Raw genomic sequence first — 24,531 nt, 5'->3', positions numbered from 1 at the left:
TTCTCTCTAGGTGTGTTGGTGTGTCATGCACCAAAATCATGCAATTGGTGACACTAAATTGCCCCAATAAATGTGAATGTGAGTGTGTGTGGTTGTCTTGTCTCTGTGTTTGCTCTGCATTGCTCCACGCCCCTGAACAGTTATCGAAAATGGATGGATGGATAAGTTGTGTCATGGCAAGTCAACACACAAATCAGACAACACAAAAATGGAATGTTTAGTTGCTTTTCATTATTTCATCTTAAATTACAACAGAAACATTCAGTATGTACAAGAATGTAATTCTGCTCAGTGGTAGCCATGCCCAAGATCAGACACAGATTGTAAACATTGCAAATGCCACTGAATTTGGTTAGAATATTTTCTCGGTACACATGTTAAACCGAGAGGCTAAAAAATAAATATTAGCTTGACTATTTATTAGAAAGTAAATTGTTTTTGTAACTGGAATTTTCAGGAAAGCAATTGCTGTTAGAATAATAATAATAATAATAAGACTGTTATTTCCTCCACCGTATAAAAGAAAGATAATAAAAAAAAAGAAATTAACTGGCTCGTACTCATCATCTTGATTCTCAAAGCTACCTCTAATCATGAATAAATCAGTAGTGCTCCTAATTCAAACATGAGACACCATCTGAGTTTGTAGGTGCTGAATTCCCTGTTGCAGGTACACAGCCTTTCCAATTACTTAAACATTGATCTTATCATAAGTTGTCCCTATGTCATTGAGAAAGGACATAAAATACAATATATATATATTCTATAGATGTTGTTTTTTTTAACGACAGCGCGGATACATGAGCAGAGGAGGATGTTTTTGAAACAGGGAGATTGTAGTGGTTGTGATGGGTCAGAGCTCCTTCACCTACTAAACATGCAGCAGGCAAACAAGCACGCATCCTCTCACTGGTCATTGTGAATGGCCTGTTTGTTTAGGCTCAAGTGCTGCTGGAGTCTGTCCCACACACCAGTAGGAAAAAAGAAGGGAGTCTGCCTTTCTAAAAGACACATTCGTCTGTCCTCTTAAAACGGGACAATTTCTGTAAAAGGTGCGAGGTATATAAATGTAAAGAACAACTCTCATTGCAAGTTTTACAGTCTTTCTTTTTCTGAGTATTCTGGAGAGTTTGCTTGGCTGGCGAGTTTTTTTACAAAGCTGTGTGCAAAAGCCTTTTAATGTAAATGTTCACACATCAGAATTTCAGATGTGATCATTCTTCAGAAGGACACGGGATAAGAATATTTCACCAACATTAACGTATTTTTGATTGTTTCAATACATTTTATGGAAAGGCGAAAAAGAGTAAAATGCACAATAAAATGCTCACTCACTCTAAAAACCCCACAAAATCAATGATTATGTTCTGACAAAAGGGAACTCCACAATCCAGCATTATTATCTACTTTGTTCACGTTTGTATTAATTGAGTATGTCAACACCTTAGTGACAAATGCAAATTATTTGTAATGTTGTGTGATTGCATCATTGTACCCCATTCCTCATCTTGTTCTCACAATTCATCCTTGCAATACATACAGCCTGTAAATGAGCACTTTGGTGAAAGGAGATGTTACATGGGCCTGTTTGTGGTTTCTTTTCAGTGAAAAGAGGAGCAACACAAATTATTGTTTGTATGTGTGAGGACAAGAAACGAAAAGAAAAGCAATACCTTCTGATGTCAATTACACAAAAAATGGGAAGGTTTTGAACCAACAAGGTAAATGAGAGGATTTAGTGTCAGTTATTTTGATGAGGGATGTTTGGTAGTCCAGCTTCATCGCGTACGACTCCCCTGTGTCACGGGACCTGGCTCATTTTTATTCAGACGTACAGTGTAGATAATCTGAAGTATGGAGAGGACACAAAGCTGACCTTATTTTCTACTCTCGTGCACCCCTTTATCAGTGGGCAAAGTACAAGACAAATAAGCCTGCTAAAAGCAACATTTCATAAATATAGGCACATTTTTCTATTAGTCTCTAATTTAAACCACACATACAAGTGAAGTTTTTTGGTTTTTTTTCTAACATATCTCTGGAAGAGGCAGAGCAAATCTGCTTCGACCAGTCAAGGCCACAGGAAGATGCAGAAGCCGACAAGGTTGGCACACTCGAGACACAAAAAGCCTCCCTCTTCCCCAATACTTGAACTGAACTAAAAAAAATAAATAAAAAAAAGACACCCAGCCAGACAGGCGGGGCATGTCTGCTCTAGGTTTTGCATTGTGGGACTGCAGAAAGCTGTCTCTGTCCAAGTGTGCCCTCCTCTGTCTGTTATGGGCTGGAGGGTACGTGAACGCCATTCTCCCCGGTGCCCTTGGCCTTGTGCAGAGCAGCCTGAATACGGAAGTGTGTCCGTGACTCCATTGAGTAGTTTTTATAATTTTGCCTGGAACAAAGGAAGACAATTCATTTATAACCATATTGGAGCAAAAACCTAAAATAAAACAATAGAAACAATGCACAATGAGATTAAGAAAAACAATCATTATACTTTTAATATTTGCATTAAAATGATCTAAAACTACAAAGATGAATAAATTAAGTAATATATCATTGGGAATACAATTCTAAACAGTGATGGCTTGAAGTTAAAGATTTGCAGTATGTACACAATGAACTATCTATATTATTTCAATTGGAAGTGTCAATGTAAAATGAGTACAGACCAACTTGAAGTTTGTTTTTTTTAACCGTTCAGGAGACTTACTTTGCTGTTTCTAACAGTTTGATAGCTTCATCTCTTCTGCCCTGCTCCAGACACAGCAGGCCATGCTCGAGGAGGGCATTGGGAACCAGGTAGTGGTCATACTTGATCTGGGTCTCACTGCAGGCCATTGGAAAACATGGTGGGACAGGTCATTCATTGTGAACAAATATATCTTTTGCAAAAGCGTACAGGCACACCGTTTATAAAAGAACAATTTTTTTTTCTTTTCCTATTTTTTTTTTTTAAAGGAAAAGAAAGTAGTCGCAGACTTAATATAGCAGACTGAACATTTCAAACTGCAGAATTCCTTCAAATTTCAGTGTTTTACCAAAGGCATCTTCACAGATTGCATTTCACGCTAATATCCAATTTGACTTATTTATGAATTTAAGTTGCTTTCACTGCAGCATCAAATTCACTCTTGCAACAAAGTGTCTTGTTGCCTACTGAAAAGAGTGCGACCCACAGTGGGCAAATTAGGAATAGCAATTAGTTCCCATTGATAAATTGCTGTTATGATATTCTTTGTAACCGTCATGTAAATATCAATCAATGTAACTAACATAATCCCAATATTTGTGATTATTTTTCCAGTACAGTGTAGAATGTCCTCCTATGTAGGTCAGTCTTGGCCCAAGGTCTGCTCGCTTAACATCCCTGAATAATGAAATGTCTGTTTTACTCTATTATGTCTGCAGTGTACTGTACATGGCTGTGTGTGCTATTGGGGGAGGCTTACTTGCAGAGAACCAGGGTGAAGTAGTGTTCAGCTTCCTCTCGGTGTCCCAGGTGTTTGAGACACAGACCCTTCAAGAGACTCAGCAAACACTGATCGTCTATGGAGAACTCTGTTCCTGTTAGAAACACACAGAAACACACAGATGACGCGAGATGGAACGCTAACAAACTGTTTCAAAGCTCTATTGCTTTATGATACACTATATTCAAATGAGGAGTTAATATTGAACATACATAGCACAATTCAATTTAAGAGGAAATAAACTTTATATTCCAACCAATGTCTTGTTTGTGAAAGTAGTTAATTGTTCGTCATACTTGGCATGCTCTCAAGTTTGGCCTGCGCTTCATCCAGTGTTTTCAGCATGCCTTCAGTCAGGTCTTGGTGTTTTCCAATGACTGTATAGCCGTTCCAGATGTACATCATCTCCTAGGCAAACACACAAAATTCACGCACATCATATAACCAGAACTTTTTAACTGATGAAACTCAATCTAAGATTATTTTATGTGGCAAAGCCTGGGCCATTAACAGCTCTAACACAGGTATGTCTCAATACATTTGTTCTGGATTCATAAAACTTCATCAGACTGGTTGGTAAATCCAATCAAAATAGATCTGCCGCAGCCTGCAATATGTACAGCACAAAGGCCTGCATCATTAACAACTGAAAAACAGGCAGTTTTTAAATCCACGCTGGCTTTATCCTTTCAGAGGTGCTGCAGCCTCAAGGAGCAAAGTCAGACATTTTAATCGGATTCAGGAGGACTCATGAGGTCTTTGCACGTTATCATCGACCTAAATCACAACCTCGTTGTTTGACACGATGTTGTTAATGTCAAGTCTTTCAGCTTTTGCTCGCAATAAGACAATTATGACCAACACAGCAAATAGTCAAAAAGGTGCGCCTCAGTTCCTTGAGCTCAGTGTTCCTGCTTTGAATGTGTTACAGTCAGTAGCCAAACTTGTGAACGGCGTTGCTTCTGGCTGATGAGTGGAAATCTCTTGGCTCGAGGTCACAGAGCATGAGGGGACAAACAACTAGAGCTTTTGAAATGCAGCAGCCCAGTTCACAACTGACCAGTGGAGGAGCAGGAAGAGGAATGATGTTTTCTGGCAAGTAGCGGCGAGCTTTCCTGATCGCAAACTTCTCAGTCGGCAATGACTTTCCCGCTATTTTCTGCTTCAGACCTGGGACCTGCCTGAAATATAATGCAGAGCAAACATGAACAAGGTACAGAAAGTCCAGAAGCAAAATCCTATGATACCAGTTTGTTGTCTTTACATTAAAAAAAAAGTGTCACATTTGTAAAGACAATTAGCTTGAGGTTATAGTACTATTGCAGTACTATTGCCTCACAGACAGAACATGCCAGGTCCTAACCTGGACCTGGACGCTGTTCTGAGCAAAATGTGTCGGTTCTTCCTGTATGGAGGTGTTCACTGATAAAACAGCATGGAAGTTTGATGTATTTCTAGGATGAGCATATAATGCTGTCCCCATTGCATCGTGACTAAACATTTGTGTAACTTGAAGCCACAAATAGAAATAAATGTAAACAAAAAAACCCAAAATGACAATATTGTCCTTTGGCTGAAAATGATATAAGAACTCCTCATGTAAGGTTGATCTCTTTGACCAAGGACAGTCCTCCCCTGAAGATGTCATTACGACGTCATTATATAACTGTCACAGTTACATAATCATCTCTGTTTCAGAGTGATGAGTAATTTGAGCAGCATCTTGTTTTGTACCTGAAAAGAGTTACTTCAGTCTCTCCGAAGGTTAGGCAGTCGTCCTTAGTCAGCATGCTGAGGTAGGCTGCTTTCATATACGCATAAGTCGCCTGAGGAAGGGGAAAATGTGGTTACTATTGCATTCTCCTCTTTCTTTTTATAAATGAGACGAGGACAGAAACAGAAAAAAAGCACACTACTGGGACAAACACGGCAGCAACTTCGTTTTACGATTTCACTAAGATGCAAAAAATAAAAAATAAACTATTTAAATGAGTGCAATTAATGAAATACATCTTTCAGTAGAAATAATAATAGTGTTACTTTTTAGCAAAGGCTTCCTAATTCATGAAGTCACTTATATAGATGAGTCTGAGATCTCGACACAAATTTAGATTCAAGAGGACCACAGGGGATTACTGTACTCCTACCTATTTTGAAAACTTATATTATACTTAATTATTAGAACTTAATGATTACATTTTTTTGGGACTGTTTTATCAGGACTGCAATCATTTTCCGATTTGCATTTGCCACACAGGCGGCACACATTCGAATCCCACCTTGGACCAGGAGTTCTCCTTGCTGAGAAGGTCGGCGTAGAAGTAGGCCATCTTCCAGTGCCTCTTGTACGTGAAGCACCACATCAGTTCCCAGTAGCACATGTGATGGAACTGCTTCCACTGCTGCTGAGCCTCACAACACTCCTCAAAACGCTCGATAGCCTGACAGAAACACACGCGCAGAACACACAGGGACTCTCAACTTCTCATATTTACTCAGTTAGAAGACGGGTGTGTAATGAACAGCGGCCAGGTATGTCACCTGTCAGAGAAAAGCGTAAATTAATATAAATAAATATGAGCAGGAAAGGCTAAATTGGTTCACATCTGCCTGTTACAACTCTTTACAAAATAAAAAAAAAAGAAGACACAAGGAAGGTCAGTTAGTTATTTTCGAAATGTAACTGGAACTGACATGCCTGACTGTATTTTAGTCATAAGATAAATACTGTATATAACATAAGAAACATATGTTGGATAAAAGGGTGGACCATGAGAAAGTTACTCACTGCATCCAAGTTGCCTTTAATCTCTTCTATTCGACCAGCAAAAAACAAGAAGATTGATCCCTGGGAAAAGATATACGAAGCAGTGTGTTTGGGCACTTTGAATTACAAAATAAATAAATCAAGAAGTAAATATAGAGTCTCCGTTTGGCAAACCTTTGGATATTTTTTCAGGTAAGGTTGAAGCAGCTTCTCTGCATCGACAACATCTCCTTCTCCAGTTCCTGTGAAACACAGTCAAGAGAAAAACCACCTCGGATTTTCATCTATCTTTCCGGATGTTTACAGCTGCGTATTTGCGCGAGTATTTTCCGCTGCTTACCTAGAATGAAGCTCATGAATGTGTGATAACAGAGCAGTAGCATGTTACATAAGAAGGACCTAAATGTGCTTTCTGAAGAGCCCTCCTGAAGCTGCTGGAGACCAAACTCCTGCATGAATGAATACACACACACACACACACACACACACACACACACACACACACACACACACACACACACACACACACACACACACACACACACACACACACACACACACACACACACACACACACACACACACACACACACACACACACACACACACACACACACACACACACACACACACACACACACACTACAAAATTAGGCCATGGAACAAAGCAATCTCCCAGACAAGCTCAGAGATACAAAAACACAGACAAAAAGGAAAGTCGGCTAAGATATTATGATATTTATGCCTACCTCTGCTCACCCTGCCTCCCCCTTGACCGTAGCCTGTCACTAAAACATGCCCATAGATAAAAACACAATTGCTCAGTGATAAGGACCGTCATATTTTTATGGGTTATGCACAATCAGATTTATCTCCACCCATGTGCCTGGAAGCACCAAACAAGCACAGACTAAAATATAGAATCCAAATTCAATTTATGCTCGTGGATTCGTTGATCAACACCCAGGAAAACCATCAGACAGAGACGACACTGCAGATGTTTGCATCATTGTTCTGTGTTCAGTCAGGGTGTGCTGGAGGACAGACATGCGTCTGCATGTTTATCAGATTACCTTCAGGCGATCTGAGCAGATATTAAAATCTGATTATTACTATGCAAAAGATATGTAGAAATACGCACACAGGTTTTCTGAATCCACGAGAAGATGAATTTGTCACGGCAATAATACTTTGTCATAGCAAGTTGTTCTGTAGTCTTACAGATGATTAGTTATTCACACAGTTCTCTAAGTTGTACTGGATGAGGGAGCGCTACACATAGTGCAAAGGAATACGTCCCTGTGCCTAAACTTCCCTCACGAAGTGGCCCTCGGTCTGAGATGACGCACCTTATTCCCAGAGAAACCAACAAACTCCAGTAACTTCAGGGTTCTGGTGGGCAACATGGAAATCATCTGTAGAAAAATGACAAACGATGGAATTTAAAAGGCAAATTGAACAACAATTATTTGTACAAAAAGACCATCTGATTCTACAACAAACATAGTGTGAAGAGAAGGGGAATAAATTGACTCGGTCCAAAACCAAATACAGCGTTGAATACGACAACTAAACTCAATGAAGATACAAAAACTGAGCTTCATGTAAGAGAAGAATCAGAATGAGTCTTTATTCTCATTGGTGAAAAAAAACAACTAACAACAACACAAAATATTCAAAGTCCCGTCCATGCATGTGCCTCTTTATAAATATATAAAGAGGTAGAATATTTGTATTATTTAGATTAACATTCAGTTGATAGCTCTGCATGGCCTGATACCCCAAAATATTTAACTTATTAATGAATTGAGCAATTACAAAGGTTCCCTGGATGAAACTTGTTCACAGTTTTCATGACATTTTTATATTAACTGGGTTTTATGTTTGTTGTGTACTGCTTTGAAGCATTGGTTTTAATACCTTCTATATAAATAATTGTTACGATTGTGAGCATTATACAGAAAGTTACACGCAGACTTCTTACTTACGAGATTGAAAGCTCCCACTCCCAATTTAACACCACCTTCAAAATGACCATGATTGTCACCGTGACTGTACCCAGCGGACTGGAGGACAGTGTGAAGCTCTCTGAAAGGGTACAACAACAACAAAAAATAGAAAACGAGAAGTAGAAACATATTAAAAGTGTGAAAAAATGTCAAAAACAGTCAGAAATGTCAAAAAGACATCGAAAAGATTCTTACTTGTACGTTTGATAGCTGTTCCTTACTTTGATTCCTCCTTTGATGAAACTGATCATGTTTTCATCCTGAGGAAACATGAGATCAAGTATCAAGTGTGATGAAGTCCTGGAACAACCCCAGATATCCTGACTTGCCGTTTGCTCTGACCTGAAGGAAGGTGAGTGCTGCCCTCTGCAGGAGGCATTCGGCATAGCACACCTCAGCGTGAAGTTCGTCTGAGGTGAAAATTCTACATTAATCTTCAGACAGCCTGAGAGCTGAAACCACCAGGCTGCAGCACGCGCTTCATAAATCTACTCCATGCAGTCTCACATTCACTAACTCTTAGAAATTCACACATAAAAACCACAGAAATATATATTGATATATGTATATTTAAAAAAAAACACACACACAATGAGGGTTTAATTCATCACAGTAAAGTGATGTCACTGACCTTCCGTGAAGGTTTTGGTGAAGCTTGACTTTTTGCGGTGCCTGGTGGAAAAGAGAGAGGACACCAAACCATCAGCAGCCGAAAACATTCACTGGTTTCTTACTGCAGAGCATTTCTGGTCACTGACTCGGCGTCATTCCAGTAAAACAGGACGAATATCTTGCTGCAGGATGAAGTTGCTGTGAGAAAATGTGCCAACTGTGCATTCAATTTCCCATTCTTACTAATATTTTTTTTTCTTCATTTTTTTAAATTTGCTTTAACTGCAATTTTAACATGGAATGTAAAGTGTAAAATTAATTTGTAGTTGCTTTAAGTACTCGTGTTGTTAAAAGCATTTTAGTCATCCAGGTGGGACCAACTCTGCCTCATTCCTGGGAACTGCTGGGATAGTGTCAGTACGCTCTATAGTTTCAACAGGATGTCATAACAGTGCTCATGACGTGTCACATCTGAATATCGAGATCTGCAGGAGAGCAGAGTATCTGTTTCCATTTAAAATACGCATTTAGTTATTGTAACCCCTTATACTAGGAATATTATTATTTTTTAAATAACTCCATCACAAGTATCACACTATATTGATATGAGCTGCACATGTATGATATGTAGTGGTCAATAATTCTCGACTCAAATTAAGTTTACCTGTGGGCTAGAGGTTTTGCATGTTCTCCCTGAGCCTGTGTGGGTTTTTTTTTTTTTTTTTTAAAGTTCTTTAACCTCCCTACACAATGTCATAATATCCCAGGCTTTTAACACACATGGGAAGAATCAACCACATCACACATCATTGCTGCTTTCAAGTTGCTCCCCTTGAGTTTAAAAATCTATCTATATATTTTATCACTGCTTTGGAAAACCCTAAATAGTCATATTCCTCTGTATGTACAAGAACGACCAACTCTTTATGAGCCAGTTCACTCCTTTAGGTCTTATTATTTTTTCTTAACTTGCCCCAAAATCTGAAAAGTCTCTAATATCTCACTTTTCTGTCAGCTTTTTATAATATTCATATTTTGCTTAAGGCGTGTTTAGCATTATCGTCTCTCTCTTGAGGGCTTGCCCTGTGATGGACAGTAGACATCCTGCTCATTGGACACGGCTGGATGGCGATTATCATCACTTCAGAAAAATTTATAAAAAAATCACCCCATGTTTGTTGCCATAATTTAATTATGATTTAAATGAATAAATATCTATCTCCATTAAGTTATTACTTGGGAAAACCACAAAACTCCAATAACATTAACCAGACTCCTTCTGTCTTCTTTCAAATAAATATATTCAAATTACATTTTAAGATACTTTTAGACCTTGAAAATGAATTGAACAGGTGAAAGTGCACAATAGCCCCACTATCATACCTTTTTCTCTTCTGAAATACCAAATTTACAAGCCTGACGATTCTGTGTGTGTACAATTCGTTGTGTCTTCATAACTTCAAGAGATAAAAATCAACTTCTGCTGCCGACTCGACTTGAAAGGAACTAAAGATGCTCCGTCATCGGTCATGAAGTCTCACCGCTGGCAGATGGCCTGTGCCTCCTTCATGGTGTTCCCTGCAGCCACGATGTGTTCGGGTTCAAAGGTCATCATGGCCTGCATTTCTAAAATGGTGGCGGAGAAAAAGAAGAAAGTAGACAAAACAAAATGTTCTGTTTGAGTTCCACAGCTCAGGCACATTTAGATTAAAATATGTTGTTTGGAAACAAGGATGGACCTAAATTAATCAACAGACAAGGTACCCCTGAAGAACAGGAAGACTCAAACTACCGCCTTACAACAAAAAATGAAAGCAAACAATGTGGATTTACATCTGTACTTGTTGGTATGCCGCGTCACACACCCTCTACCTCACAAGAGAAGTTCTATGGGTTTTTTATCTGATAAGGTTTAGATGTGAGTTCCGCACATTTCTTTTTTTGGAGTAACCATACTAGTTGAACTCGTTTTAAAAATGGAAACTTGTGGTACCAGTTTTAAAGGATTATCTCTGCAGTTACTTACTCAGCATAAATGAGATATAGAAAAAACTACAACAAAGAAAATATCTTCGATTAGTTACCCTACCACAGTCACCGTTCATGGTTGAAAGATATTTCTGTATTCTGTATTTACCTCCACGTTGTACCTAGAACCCATATGTACACACAAAAGTGCACATGGAGAATCAGAGTACAATGGTGTTGTGGAGGTGTGTAGAGAAGAATGTCGTTGGACTGCATGTCGACCACAGTTTGACTCGTGTGACGAGCCTCTGATGTGATACTCTGATGTTAAAACAGCTTTTTTTGCACAGTCATGTCCAATTAATCTGCTTAAAGGAGATTTCCTGCTCATGTAAACCAAACATAAACAGGCCACCAAACTTTGAATGTCTTAATGTTGTTGCCACACGAGACAGACAAAAAAAGTCCTGCGCACATTTAAAAGTTTTCAGCAAACAGAGATTGAAGTCTTACATCCATTCATATCTGAGAGGAAACCATAGGAAAGACCAGCACAGCATTTTTCAATCCCCCCAAAGTTGCTCTTCAATGTTGTTTCTCAATACATATATAAATACTGTATTCCCATTGGGGAATACAATAGCTATATCATTCCCCTCTCATCTTTGATATGACAACTTTATGACTGTAGAAATTGATAAGTCCTTAAGTAAAGCAGAAGTGAGATTGTTTACAAAGCCTCAACTGTTCATTCAGTAACAACCAGGTAACAAAGTGGAGCCAGAGAAGGCGGAGGAACATCCAACCAGAGGTTTGTCCGCCGTGCCAATTTCTAACATTTTTGTGGCGACAATAATCCCAACTTGAGCAGAAAAAACTTCAAAGACACCGTGAGGTAAATTCACAAGTGTTTCGCCGTGCCGAAAGAGGCTGCGATTTAAACTATTTCACCTATTTTTCACTGTTCAGTCTTCAGGACATTAGACCGGAGAGACACAAAGGCTGTCGCTCCTCTAACGCTCATGTCAGTCTGCCACATTTCTTCACCACAATGTTCTTGACCCAAGGGAGGAGTTTCTTTGTTATTTCTGGGGGGGTGGAAAAAAAAAAATCATGTGTGCAGACTGCAGACACACCTTGTACACAGTTCTTGTACACGTGCACACACACACATGCGCGCGCGTAACAACCAGGAAGTGCTGTCATGATGAGAGCGTCGCTTCATTCTGAGCTGTCAAAAGAGCAGCGGCTTTCTCTGGTTCAGATTGTAATTACACAGTGAAACTGTGTCAAGAGTTGTACGCGCCAGATTATCAGGGGTTGAAATGAGGAATAATATATTATTTGTCATCGCAAAATCTTCTGGAAGGCAAAAGCAGAGGACGCCAGCTCACATGATAATTACGTGTGAACACTGGCATGCCCGTTTCTGCAAGGAATGGGGCAGGACCACAGTCAGAGTGCTCTGTTTGAGGCCGAGCGTGGCTTCACTGCATGTTTGAACAGAGAAGTGGCAAATACAGCCAAGCCCCGCTGTTGGTTAGCTCTGGGATTTGAGGGCTGATCAAGGAAGAAAAAAAAAGAAAAAATCGAAAGCACTTTGTCACGTAGCAAATGACTCTGCAGCTTCTTGTCTCGGATGTCTGAACCCAACAGCAAGAGGAGTTACGTCACACCACCTGAGTTGGAAAGGTGATAGCGACGTCTTCAGAACATGTTGACACCTGACTGCTCGCGCAGATTTTTACAGCACCGACACTGGCTTATTGAAATTGTCCCCTCTAAAAATAACTCATATAGTTGACCCATCATTTCAAATGTTTTTTGATTGATATGGAAACATGTTGTTCTTTGCACATCAGGTTGATTCTTGATCTGAAGAATCCGAGTTGGAGCACAAGGATAATCCAGTGTTAAAAACTTGCCATGTCTACAAGGACAAGTTGGATGAGCCCTGTGAGAGGGAATAGCTGACTTAGGTCCTATAGAGAAGAGAAATGTGGAGCATTGAATTGATGCCGGACGCTAAATGTACCCTCAGCTGATTCAGTAGCTGGGTCTTAAGATACAAGAGAATCACAAAAGAAAAGAAAGTATTCACGAGACATAAAATACCAACCATGAACTGCACCAAATACCAAGAAGCACTAAATTATTCACTTAATATGACGGATGCCTTTTTCAGAAGCTGTTTGAATGACTCAAATTCACAAAGCATTCTTGCTGCTCTGTTCTTTGCACGCTGTGTTTTTGTTTTGTATTTGTTTTTGTTTTTTTGCAGCTGCTTTGTGATCGTCACTTCCTGTGACATCTTTCTGTTGCGTGAGCCCTCACGAGGAGTACCCTTCACACTTGTGTGCAGCTTCTTCCCTCACAGGACACTCTTTGTGTCTTTTCCTGTGACACACTCAGCAACTTAACATAAAGATTCCAATACTGACTATTTAGATCAAAAACTATCAATCAGCTTCAACTAATAGTCACATCATGTAAAATGCTCACTCGTCGCCTTTGAGCTGTTTGTGGCAGGTGATACTTCTTAAAATGTTGTTTGTGATACGAGAACTACCTCGTCTACTGTCACTGTCACTTCAGCCTCTTGATCTGCAATCTGTAGAATTATATTAAAGTACAATTGTTGTACAGGAGAGTTGCACAGTTTTTAAGGTTGTTTTTTTTTCCCCCAGAAAAAAAACTTCAAGAATTTGTTGTCTTATAACTTCAATAAAAGTGTTTAGAACACTATGAACTGTGGGAAGCTCGTGGCAATAATCAATCAACTTCCCTTCTGAGTAAGTTAAACCCACTTCTTTCAAAACAACCTGCATCTGAGGGAAACAAACAAAACAAACTGAGAAAAGATGTGCAAAGGATTCGTCTCCAGGAGGATCTCTCAAACCCAACACATTCAAAACAAATAAAAACACGACGTCACTCAATCTTGTCTACCTGCAGATCTGTTTTGTGAAAATAGAAAAGGCTCTATTCAGTTCATGCTGTTTGTCACCATTTCATTTCAATCCGACCATCTTTGCGACGACTTTCTCACACTTGGGGAGTGCTGAAAGCCCGTCTCCAGATAAAGGCCAGCGACACCCTGGACAGGTCACCTTGTCCAGCACAGAGCAAACACAGTGAGCGTGCACACACACCCACACACACACACACACACCCAGGAGATTCAGAGTCACCAATTAACCTGTGTCAGGAAAGCTGACGACCCAGAGAACAACCACTCAGGGAGAAAATGCAAAGGGCAACTAAGGAAGGTCACTCATGCCCAGACTTGAACCAGGGATATTTAGGCTGTGACACAGGAGCACTAACTGTTACATCATCACGCAGCCTTCACATTATCTTGATTCAAGCTCAGTCATCGTTCAAAACGGCTCCAGACAGCAAAGAAGAATCCAACATGACAGATCAGGACTCTGACATAGCTGACGGACTGTCAAGCCTCAGCTGGCAGCAGCTGGAGTTTCCCTCCTGTGTGAAATATGTGAAAACGTCTCACTCAAACATTGAAGCATATTATGTTTTATGGCCCCGACATTCCACCGAACATCTTTAAAGTTGCATCTGACTGGTGAAATATTGAAGAAATCCCACCAGGCAAACAGATTAGCAGTTGAGAGGGAGCTGTTGATGTGTTGTACTGTAAATCCAGCTCTGAACAGACCAAACTGGGCCAAAGGAAGGGTCCACTGCCCAAGACATAAGAGACAGAGGGGGGGGGAAGAATAGCATCGGTGTGATAAAGGCACTGATAATAGGGCAGATAATAAGTAGTGGGACAAAGAAGAAACTTGACGACCCTGTGTGTTGGTCTACAAAGCTCGAGGCGGGAGTGTAAATCTGGAGAGCGACTTTGTGTATCTAAACTTACAGTCGCCTGATGTATAATATCAGCTTGCTCTCATGTGTCCTCCTCGAGTGTGTGTGACAAACTGGAAACTTACACATATTTGGGAGATTCTTAAAATAAAATTGGAAACCAAGAGGTTTGTTTATTTACTTCTATTTGCTCGAAGTTGATTTATTCCTATTTAAACACAAATGTTTGCGCTCTTTACAGCCTCAAGATTGACTCATTACTTGTTCAAATCTATGATGGATAACTTGACATGAGAGATAGGACAATAAATAGAACAACTGAATTGAGACAGTGTGAGATACAGTTTGTTTGTTTTCTTTTTTGTTGGGCTGTTGGGATAGTCACGATTCAAAATTAAAGCGAAAGGATCAATGTAGATGTTAATGAATTCATGAGCGACATTAATAGGATGCCAGAACTTTGTGTTTCTCTATAATCAGTATATCAGTTCTTCTAAAACCTTCCATGGTGACGACGTGCCTCTCGCGAATGATTAAGCTAGTGGATCACAGTGTGTGTGTGTGTGTGTGAGTGTGTGTGTGTGTGTGAGATCCAGGATGTGATTCCATCTCCCTGCAACAAAAGAAACTACTTGTCCTGTGACTTGCACATCAAGCAGTTTCTCTCTCCATAACGTCTGAGGAAGCCAGAACTCTCCAAAAGGCTTCGATTCAACATATTGTTTAATGAAAGCACGAGGCCAGGCGAGGACGGCAGCTGTGTGAGCGAGTGATGCAGGTACTGCTCTTACTTGGATCGGAGGCGGGCCAGCGCCCCCTCAAAGTCATTTCTGTGGAACATATCCAGGGCGGCCATGCAGTCCTCCAGAGACAGCGACAGGCTGGACTGTGAGCACCTGCACGACCAAAACAAACGACGAAGCTTCGTTATAATAAGCAGGGGAGAAAAAAAAGAAGCATTATCCAAGGTAGAGGTTTTACAATAACATCTGCTCATAATCAAGAAGGGCAGCTTCGATAGCTGAGTGCAATTAAACTAAATTAAATTAAACAGCTGTTCAGGTGCAAGTCAATAACATGTACAGTTTTCCTATGATTTATTGTGAATAAAACATCCATATATTTATGTCTCTCATCATTGCTTGCTTTATTTATCTCAGCTTCTAAATATTGAAAAAAAACAATTACAGTACTTCAAAGAAAATTCAGCATTTGATCACATCAGTATTTTTTTCAGAGGCCAGGATGATCACAATCAACATTTAAAAAGAATTCAAACTACATCAAGTATAACATAAGTGATAAATTATAGGCAATTTGTTTTTCAAGGCTATTCTAGTTCTTTTTAAGATAATGCCACACACACACACACACACACACACACACACAAAACAGACACGTATGATTGAAATTGTGTTGAAATGTGGTAAAAGCATTTGTATTGATGGTCCCATTCACACTTTGAGGTCATTTCTTGAAATGCTTCTATTTGTGTTGCACTGCAAATTACAAAGTGAATTAGCATAATTTACATCCCTCACATAACTGCCTACATCTTTGTATTAAAAAAAAATTTAAATATAAAAGAAAACAGGTTCTCGGATCCCTTTTGAAACAGAATCTGTCCTTATGCAGAAAGAACAGATGCTCTGAATGACTGATGACACTGTTGCTCTCTATTCATTAAACGGTGCACATGAGCCTCACGTGACGTGATGAGTTGTATAAGGAGGCCACGCTGAGCTGAAGTCGTGACACAGAATCATATACTATCCCCTCCATCACGAGGCCCGTCCGCCTGTGATCACTCTCATTTTAATCGTAATTCTTTCCCTTCAAACTGCCCTCAGCAATGAGAAATAGATAAGAGCTGACTTAATGAGCAGGAAACAGATCAGTAAGTGGCTGACAGGAGGGTTACGAGAATGTTCCAGGACATTAAGTGGGGTAATTGTTCTCACTACATTATAACTCATTTGTTACACTAAGAGACAATATTTCTAATGAGATTTCTACGTTAAAAATTTTTTTTTTAAAAGCTTCATCCAAACATGGCACATTTCACTATTATTAAAAAAAACAAGCCTTATTTATACGTGCTTGGAACTCTGCAATGCACTGTATTGATTCCCTGGGCAAAGCATTTCATTTGTATTTAATAGCTGTCACACCACCGGCAGTGAGAATCGCCTCCAATACTCAAACTACAGGATGCTCGCTGCAGACATTAGCTAAACCACAGAAGACTAGAATGGAATAGCAGAAAGTGTGCAAACACAGCGAGGACTAATGTGTGCGAGATCAGTGACTAATAGACGTCACATTCCTGTCCATTAGAAACACACAGGGACTTTAAACTCGTCCCATACACGCCACCCCCAGGACCAGTGTGTGTGCTGCTTAAAGCAGCACACACACTGGTGCTGCTCCGCCTAATGACATGCGGGTGACTGTCGAGTTACCATATGATCAGCAGCAAGCCGAGCGCCTTAAAAACAAGACAGAGACGACTGAAGCCACGTAAACTAACAACTATTTGATCGTTGCGGTTTTAAATTTCTATTTAAAAAAAAAAAGTCACATTACATTTGCAGTTTGTTTACTTGTATTAGCTTGTGAAATGAGAATATCAGATGAAATGATAAACCAGTTTATCTGATGGAGAGTCTGGAAATATCAGAATATAGATTACAACCAATAATAAAGTCGAGCGCGAGGAAGAGCAAAAACTATTTAAGTTATTGTATAAACGTTTATGAACGTGATCATGCTGAAAGAGTCACATGTCGGCCTACAGTGGACACAGACTCAATCAAAACCAGTCTAACCAGAGCTTTCTCTAGTGCCACAGCTGTTTTCTCCCTGTGGAAGCAAAACTGCAGCGACTCACTGTTTAACTTTCAGTCCTTCTATCAAACAAACCTTCAGCCATTGCATTCAGTCCAGGCGCCTTCCCTGAACCTCCACTTGTAAAAACAGAGCTACGGCTGACTGAATTGAGCCAAACACTACGTTTAACCTGAAATATTTTCATTTACAAAACTAAAAAGCCAATGTTTGAGTAAAATCACTTGGTGCCGTTTAAAAGACGGCCCAATTTTAACCAAAAATTTGACCTGTGTGATGAAAACATGATGCTTCGTCGAGCATAAAAATCCATCCACCGTGAAAAATACAACAGATTTCCCTGAAATGTTTTTAGATTTTCAAATTCTTTGCTTCGATCTTAAGAGGAATGTCATCAGAGGCACTTCTCTGCTGGCAGGGTTAGTAGAGCGTAACAAACAAAAAGTATTTTTTTTTCCATTTCCTTGAAGTTGGAAACCAAATGAACTCATCTGGGCTGAGAGGAAAACAGTTTTCTCAAGTTTACATCTTGTAAAATGTGAAGCTGGAGGATACTGAAAAGAAAAAAACAAAACAAAAAAAAAGGAGGCTGTCATTCATTATGCCCATAATATACAAGGCTGTGTCTTTTAAATGGGAGGAATAAATGGCAATTGTGTGAATGAAAGAAAAGGCCTGACAACCTCCATGACAGGGAGAGTTTGTTCGGCTCAGGATGTGCACAGCCCACATTTTCCTGATCATTTAATTGAGTTTCAAGTCAGCAAGTCAGAAATTCTGCCTTAATTTCTCCAGAGAGTAACTTGCACAATGATGATCACTATCAGACAAATGCACACACACACACACACACACACACACACACACACACACACACACACACACACACACACACACACACACACACACACACACACACACACACACACAGCCTTGGCACACAACGCTCGCTCTTGAACACACTCCTGCGAGTGCTCATGTGAAACCACCCAGCACAACAGTGACGAAGCAGCAGTTTATCGAGTGTGGTTCACAGCAAGGGCTTTCAACGCCTTCAGTGCAGCCGTTGTAGAATGTTCAAGCGGCTCACGGCGTCGACCCGGCGACTACAGAACGAGCGAGTTTGTCCACATGCCTAGAGTGTCACATTCGAAACACACGAGGATGACAGCAGAGTAAAGGAAGCGTACGCACAAAAGCGTCTCGCGGCAAACCACACGTCATCCCAACATGAAGCCAGTGCCTTACCCATTTGGCAGAGTCTCTTCCTGTTCTGACATTTTCATCTGGCAAAATGTTTTTGTGTGTCAGAAGGCAAGACAAAAAAAAAAAAAAAAAAAAAAGAGGCAGATGAGATAAGATGCAAGCCTGAGGCCTCCCCAGTAGTGCAGTGTAATGATGTGTCTCTCTCTCGGTAGCAGCAGAAACAAGAAGAGAAGCAAAAGGGCAGTCTGGTGAAAGAGAGAGCCAGAGAGAGTGTGACTGAGAGAGAGAGAGAGAGAGAGAGAGAGAGAGAGAGAGAGAGAGAGAGAGAGAGAGAGAGAGAGAGAGAGAGCCAGAGCAAGAGAGCGAGGCGAATGAATGAGTGAGTTAGTGAGAGAGGAAGGGAGGGAGGGTGAGGATGCAGCAGCAACAGCAGCTCTTAATAAGATTGGGATGACTATCACACGAGTAGAGAATGCAGTGTCTACTTGACTGACACACACACACACACACACACACACACAAAGCAGTGTCTCGATCATTCCCCTTATGGTATATCATACATATTGCAGTCTCTGCTCCTATTGGCTCACGCTAAAGCACAGGCGGAGCTAAAATGACCTCCAACTCACTGCCTGAGGTTGTTACTTCAATAAATACTTCATTAAAGTGTTAAAAGAGGCAGGAAATGAGACGGAGCACGAGAAATGTGCGACAATCAATTTCAGAAATCTACATTTTCTGAGTAAACCAAATAAAAACATTGAGGTTTAAAAGATGTGACTAAAAGGTGGTGGCGTGCTGCGGGGAGAGGTGGCGCTCTGGTGCGCTGCAGAGGAAGAGTCCGAACACTGCAGAGAGCTCAGAAATGGAGGGCATGGATGCTGCACTTCAGCACACTCAACAAGACTGAACTGAAGCCATGGATGTAATGTGGGCCACCAGCTCCAATGTCAGATCACTATATACAGCAGAGTGTTATACGGTTACATGTATGTATGTGTGTGTGTGTGTGTGTGTGTGTGTGTGTGTGTGTGTGTGTGTGTGTGTGTGTGTGTGTGTGTGTGTGTGTGTGTGTGTGTGTGTGTGTGTGTGTGTGTGTGTGTGTGTGTGTGTGTGTGTGTGTGAAAGAGGAAAACACCATCAGGCGATATCAGAGAGGACTGGTGTGACTGGCATCTCATATGGGCAGTTTAACTCGATATTGGTAGTAATGAGAGATGTGATGTGCTTCATAGGTCATTCTCACAGTTTGTACCGAGGCACATGACTGGAAAAATACAAGTCAGCATTTGGCCACATGTATTCCCAGGTGAAGCTGCAGTAAAGCTTCCGTTCAGATAAGTTTTACTAGGTATTGTTAACTACGTCTGGGCCTTTTCTACCACGACAAGGGGAAAAATGTCTGAAAGGGGAACAGTCGGACACATGTGAAGATGACAGTAAATCCAGATGTCAATCTTAGATCACTATCATTTTGCAGTTATTCATTAAATTGTAGATAAATTACTTCAACAGCTCGAAAACCCTCAAATCTTCTGATTAAAAAAAAAAAAAAGATACAGAAAATATACATTGCTACTGTTCTTCTGCATTTTGGAATATCTACTGACTGTTTCATGATGGTGACATATTTACGTATCAAATGAAAATTTGTACAAAAACAACCTCTCCTCGACTTTTTTTTTTTTTTAAACGCAGCCGTGTTTTCTCCTCAACGCTGCAAATTGTTGCAAGTTCAGTGGATCTTATGATTAAAGTCTTTATAATCAGATTGAATATCATTTCCTCCAGAGAGAAGCATTGAGTGTGAAGTAGCTGTGCTCCGAAGCAAACACACACACACACACACACACACACACACACACACACACACACACACACACACACACACACACACACACACACACACACACACACACACACACACACACACACACACACACACACACACACACACACACACACACTTTGTACCTCTGCTGACACCAAGACAGATAATGCTCATGTGACCGTGTTCATCATCATATATGACATATTAATCGCTGGAGCAAAGCAGCTCAATCAACCACAGACACATGAGGGCAAATCCATTTCACCAGAGAGAGTAGAAGCATGTTTTACAGATGCTTTCATCTGGATGTGAGGAGACCACACCACTGGGTCATGAGTTTAAGGGGTGAGAACTGATTTGAAACACCAGGAATGCTTATGGAAAAAGTTATGACCTGAAGCATCTAAAACCTGTGGCGTAAAACACAAGTGACTTTTTTTTTTTTTTTTTTTTTAAACAACCACACGTGAGAATACACTTGATTGAAAACAAAAACCACAATCAACTGTGCAAAGATCTAATGTCACGGTTGTTTGGTTAGTTGATAAATAAAACATTATATAGTAAAGACAGAGGTGGAAAGTAACAAATTAAATTTACTCACATTACTGTCATTGAGTAGTTTTTTTGTGTATTTGTACTTTTTAAAGTCATTTTTATTCAACTCTGTAATTTTACTTTTTATGTTGTTGTTTTTTAAATATTGAGTAAAAATAAAAAAAAACCTGTAAAAAAGTAAACATTTATAAAATAAAATATACTAAATTAAAGAGATTGTAAGAAATTCATAAGACAACAGCCTTATCATGCAGTTGTAAGATGTGTCTGTCCAGAGAGGCCGCAGTAGGTTTTACTGCTACTTCAGTGAAATCTTACACTGTAATTTTATTTGTACTTGAGAAAAATTCTGCCAAAGTAATTGTAATTTTCCTGAAGTTGAATATTTTAGTACTCTTTCCACCTCTTAGAAAACAATGATATAGCCGATAAACAAAAGTAACCATCCAGGACTAGAAGAAGTAGCCAATTATGGACAACAAATCAGATTAATTAAATCCTGAACTGTAAATAATACTGGACAATAGAGTGTATACAATCTATTCTAGACAGGCAGTAAGAAATAAACTATGAGGATTTATGTAGTTTCTTGTAGCAGTAACGTTTTCAGATATTTGTTTAAGGTCACGATATCATCTTTAATTTAAAGTGGTCAATAGTCATTAGATAGCATGTAAAACGGGAAGGTCATAATCTGTACAAATGCATGAAATTGTGCTGTGAACTGAACTGAACTTTAGGAGAACGTATATTTGTGACTAACTGTGACTAACTAACTCGCTTTAACTCGTTTTAACAATTTAAAACGGAGCTCTGAGGAGCAGGTGAGGCATTCGGCATAAGTTACCCTGGAAATGTACTTTGATTAAAGCTCTCTACTGTTAAAAGCCCAGGGTTGAACCCTGAAGTTACCTCGCTGAGCTGATATCCATTATAGTACAACTTGTGTATCTGTGAGGTGAAGTTACATTGTATGACATTACTATTCGTAACGCTGCACGACAATAAATGACATTACGTAACATTATTTTACATTAATTACACGATGGCACAAATTACATTACATTACATTACATGCCGACTGTGTGGCGTCGTTGTTGTTTACTGCCTGCATCTTACCCGTTCGATGGATTTGTTGAACCCAGAGCATCTTCATCGCCTGGGAGCTGTAACCTGAAACGGAGGGACAGAATCGAGACTGTTCAGAGAAAAGAGGATAATCTGGAGGGATGAAAAAAAAACAAAAAAAAACCCCACTGAAAGGCCGGCTATTGTGGGAGCAACTTGATCAGGAAAGCCATAGAAACGGGAACACTGATATGTGTGGACACTCCCTCACTTCTGATTTTTTTTTTTTTTTTTGACAAAGCTTTGTTGATGTCAGAAGATTTTATCAACTCGTGGAAAAAAAAACAAAAAACCTCCTCTGAGATCCGACCTTTGTGGAACCCGTATCTTGGTGCAAAGCTTATGAAACAGGTGAACAGGTAAATCAATTTAGAGGTTTTTTTAATTGTCTTATTAATCCACTTTGAATTTGAAGACACTCACTTGAAGTCAGTGATGATTGGATCCAGGTCTGGGCTGTTTATGACCGACAGCCTGAGATACAGACGACAATAAAACCTCAGTCTCAGTGGCAGTATTCTCTGACAGGCTTTTATGAAGCAAAACAAACAAACAAAGAATGGAGCGCACAATACAAACGTACCGGCTCGGGGAGTCCGGACTCTCAGGAGTGTCACTTGTTTGGCCAGCATCCCTGTGAAGAGGTCAGAGGTCAGCTTCGGGCCCACATGAGAAAGTCTCTCACGATGGCGAGAGAAGGAGATGAGATGTGTGACGCCGGTCACCTCCGGGACCTTAAAACGCCACACGAGTTAAGCCTAAATTGTTTCCAATCAAACTGAGGCAAGCGATTCATGAGGAGGCCTCGCACTGAAGGAAAATAACACGCTAAACAAGCTTCAACACGCGGTTATTACCTTTACTTTGCAGCTGATGATGACTTTTCTAATTATAATGTGAAACTGCCAGCAAGGGGAATGGATGTCAACGTGAACAAAAGACAAAAAAAAAGACAAATTAGCTGGTGTGTTCCATTGGTTTCAACTAAAAAAAAAAAAAAAGCGAGTACATACACAGTAAAAACACAGAAGCATCATGAATCCTTCTGAGATAGAAAAACAAGCTATATACTGTCAATAATTACTACTGCAAGTCAGAGTTAAGGTGGTGGCAGCTCATATGAAACATTAGTTAGGACTGACTCATTAGTGTGTCGACAGCCAAAACAATAGTGACTCGCTTCCAAAGGTCACCAGACAAATCTGTTGGATCCTGATCCTGATTATTTGGTTATTGTTTATTTATTTATTGTTCAGTTTTGGCATCGTATGATTTTTCAAAATGAAATCTTATCAACAATTCACAGTTTGAACATACTCACTTTGATTTTTACAACCAATTTCTTCACATTAATTCACCACTAAAGTGAGAAGCATCTGTAGCTATTTGTATACTGGTATATTAAACCGAAAGACTTTTAATCCACAAGGCGATCGAATGTGCTTGAAAAGTAACCAAAACACTTTGAGCTGTGATTAAAAGGGAAGTTGTGTTTGTAAATTGATTTTTTTTTTTAAACAGCAGTACTTTCACTTGCAATAGAGGACAAGTCAAGTTGAAGAATTTCAGTACTTTTACAGCATTGCTTTGTCACCAGAGAGGCAAAAAACAAAAAAACAAAAAACACAAGGGGTAGGGAGAGAAATAAGATCAATCGATATAATGATTAAAAAAAGGCAGGTGGCAAATTAAATAAGTAAAAAAAAATTAAATGCTTTTTCTATTGTGATTCAAGTCTCTGACGGCCAAGCACAAGTAAGCAAGTCATCATCATGTACATATATATATATATATATATATATATATATACATATACATATACATAAAGTGAAATAGAAGCGTCTCGTCCTGACAGACCACGTCAGAGGTGTAATGTTGTCAAACAGGCTGCAGACAGTCACTAAAGCCTTCACAAACACTAAACTTATTATTTATTTTTTTTTTAACACAGATTTATTATGTGTAACATATAGTTCCGGGACGTGAGCCGGTCCAGGGGGCCCAGGACAGGACAGGACAGGACAGGCTGAGCTCGACACTGCGGTGTCCCTGCAGTCACATGACCCCCGGAGACAATTAGTCCAACCTGTGGAGCGCAAGAGAGACGATCTGCGGCTCTCGTCTACTCACTGTCGGCTGTTTCTTCTCCTGAAGCTCCGCTTCAAACCGAGAAAACTCATCCCGGGGTGGGGTGGGGATGATGATCCCGGACCGGGAGGCTTCACACGACGGGCATGGATGGACGGATGACCGGAGGAGGAAGAGGAGGAGAGCGGCGCCTCGCGCTGACTTCAGCCG

The 24,531-nt window shown here is 40.0% G+C and overlaps 1 protein-coding gene across 1 annotated transcript; it reads right to left on the bottom strand.

The window, feature by feature from the left end:
* Positions 1–300: 300 nt before the first annotated feature.
* On the bottom strand, positions 301–24,491 carry ttc39a (tetratricopeptide repeat domain 39A). The gene is given in 22 exon segments (XM_080506708.1): positions 301–2,392; positions 2,714–2,830; positions 3,453–3,567; positions 3,770–3,881; positions 4,534–4,654; positions 5,208–5,299; positions 5,753–5,914; positions 6,262–6,321; positions 6,415–6,482; positions 6,581–6,689; positions 7,590–7,655; positions 8,229–8,328; positions 8,445–8,509; positions 8,592–8,659; positions 8,881–8,921; positions 10,403–10,500; positions 10,502–10,535; positions 15,455–15,559; positions 22,225–22,278; positions 22,657–22,707; positions 22,817–22,867; positions 24,364–24,491. Coding segments are annotated over 22 exon segments (1,854 nt in total). The 5' UTR covers positions 24,414–24,491; the 3' UTR covers positions 301–2,277.
* Between the last annotated feature and the right edge of the window lie 40 nt (positions 24,492–24,531).

Source organism: Blennius ocellaris (assembly GCF_963422515.1).
Source record: "Blennius ocellaris genome assembly, chromosome: 12".
Classification (NCBI taxonomy): domain Eukaryota; kingdom Metazoa; phylum Chordata; class Actinopteri; order Blenniiformes; family Blenniidae; genus Blennius; species Blennius ocellaris.
Note: the sequence above shows the minus strand (reverse complement) of the source record. Positions and strands in the feature narration are given on the sequence as shown.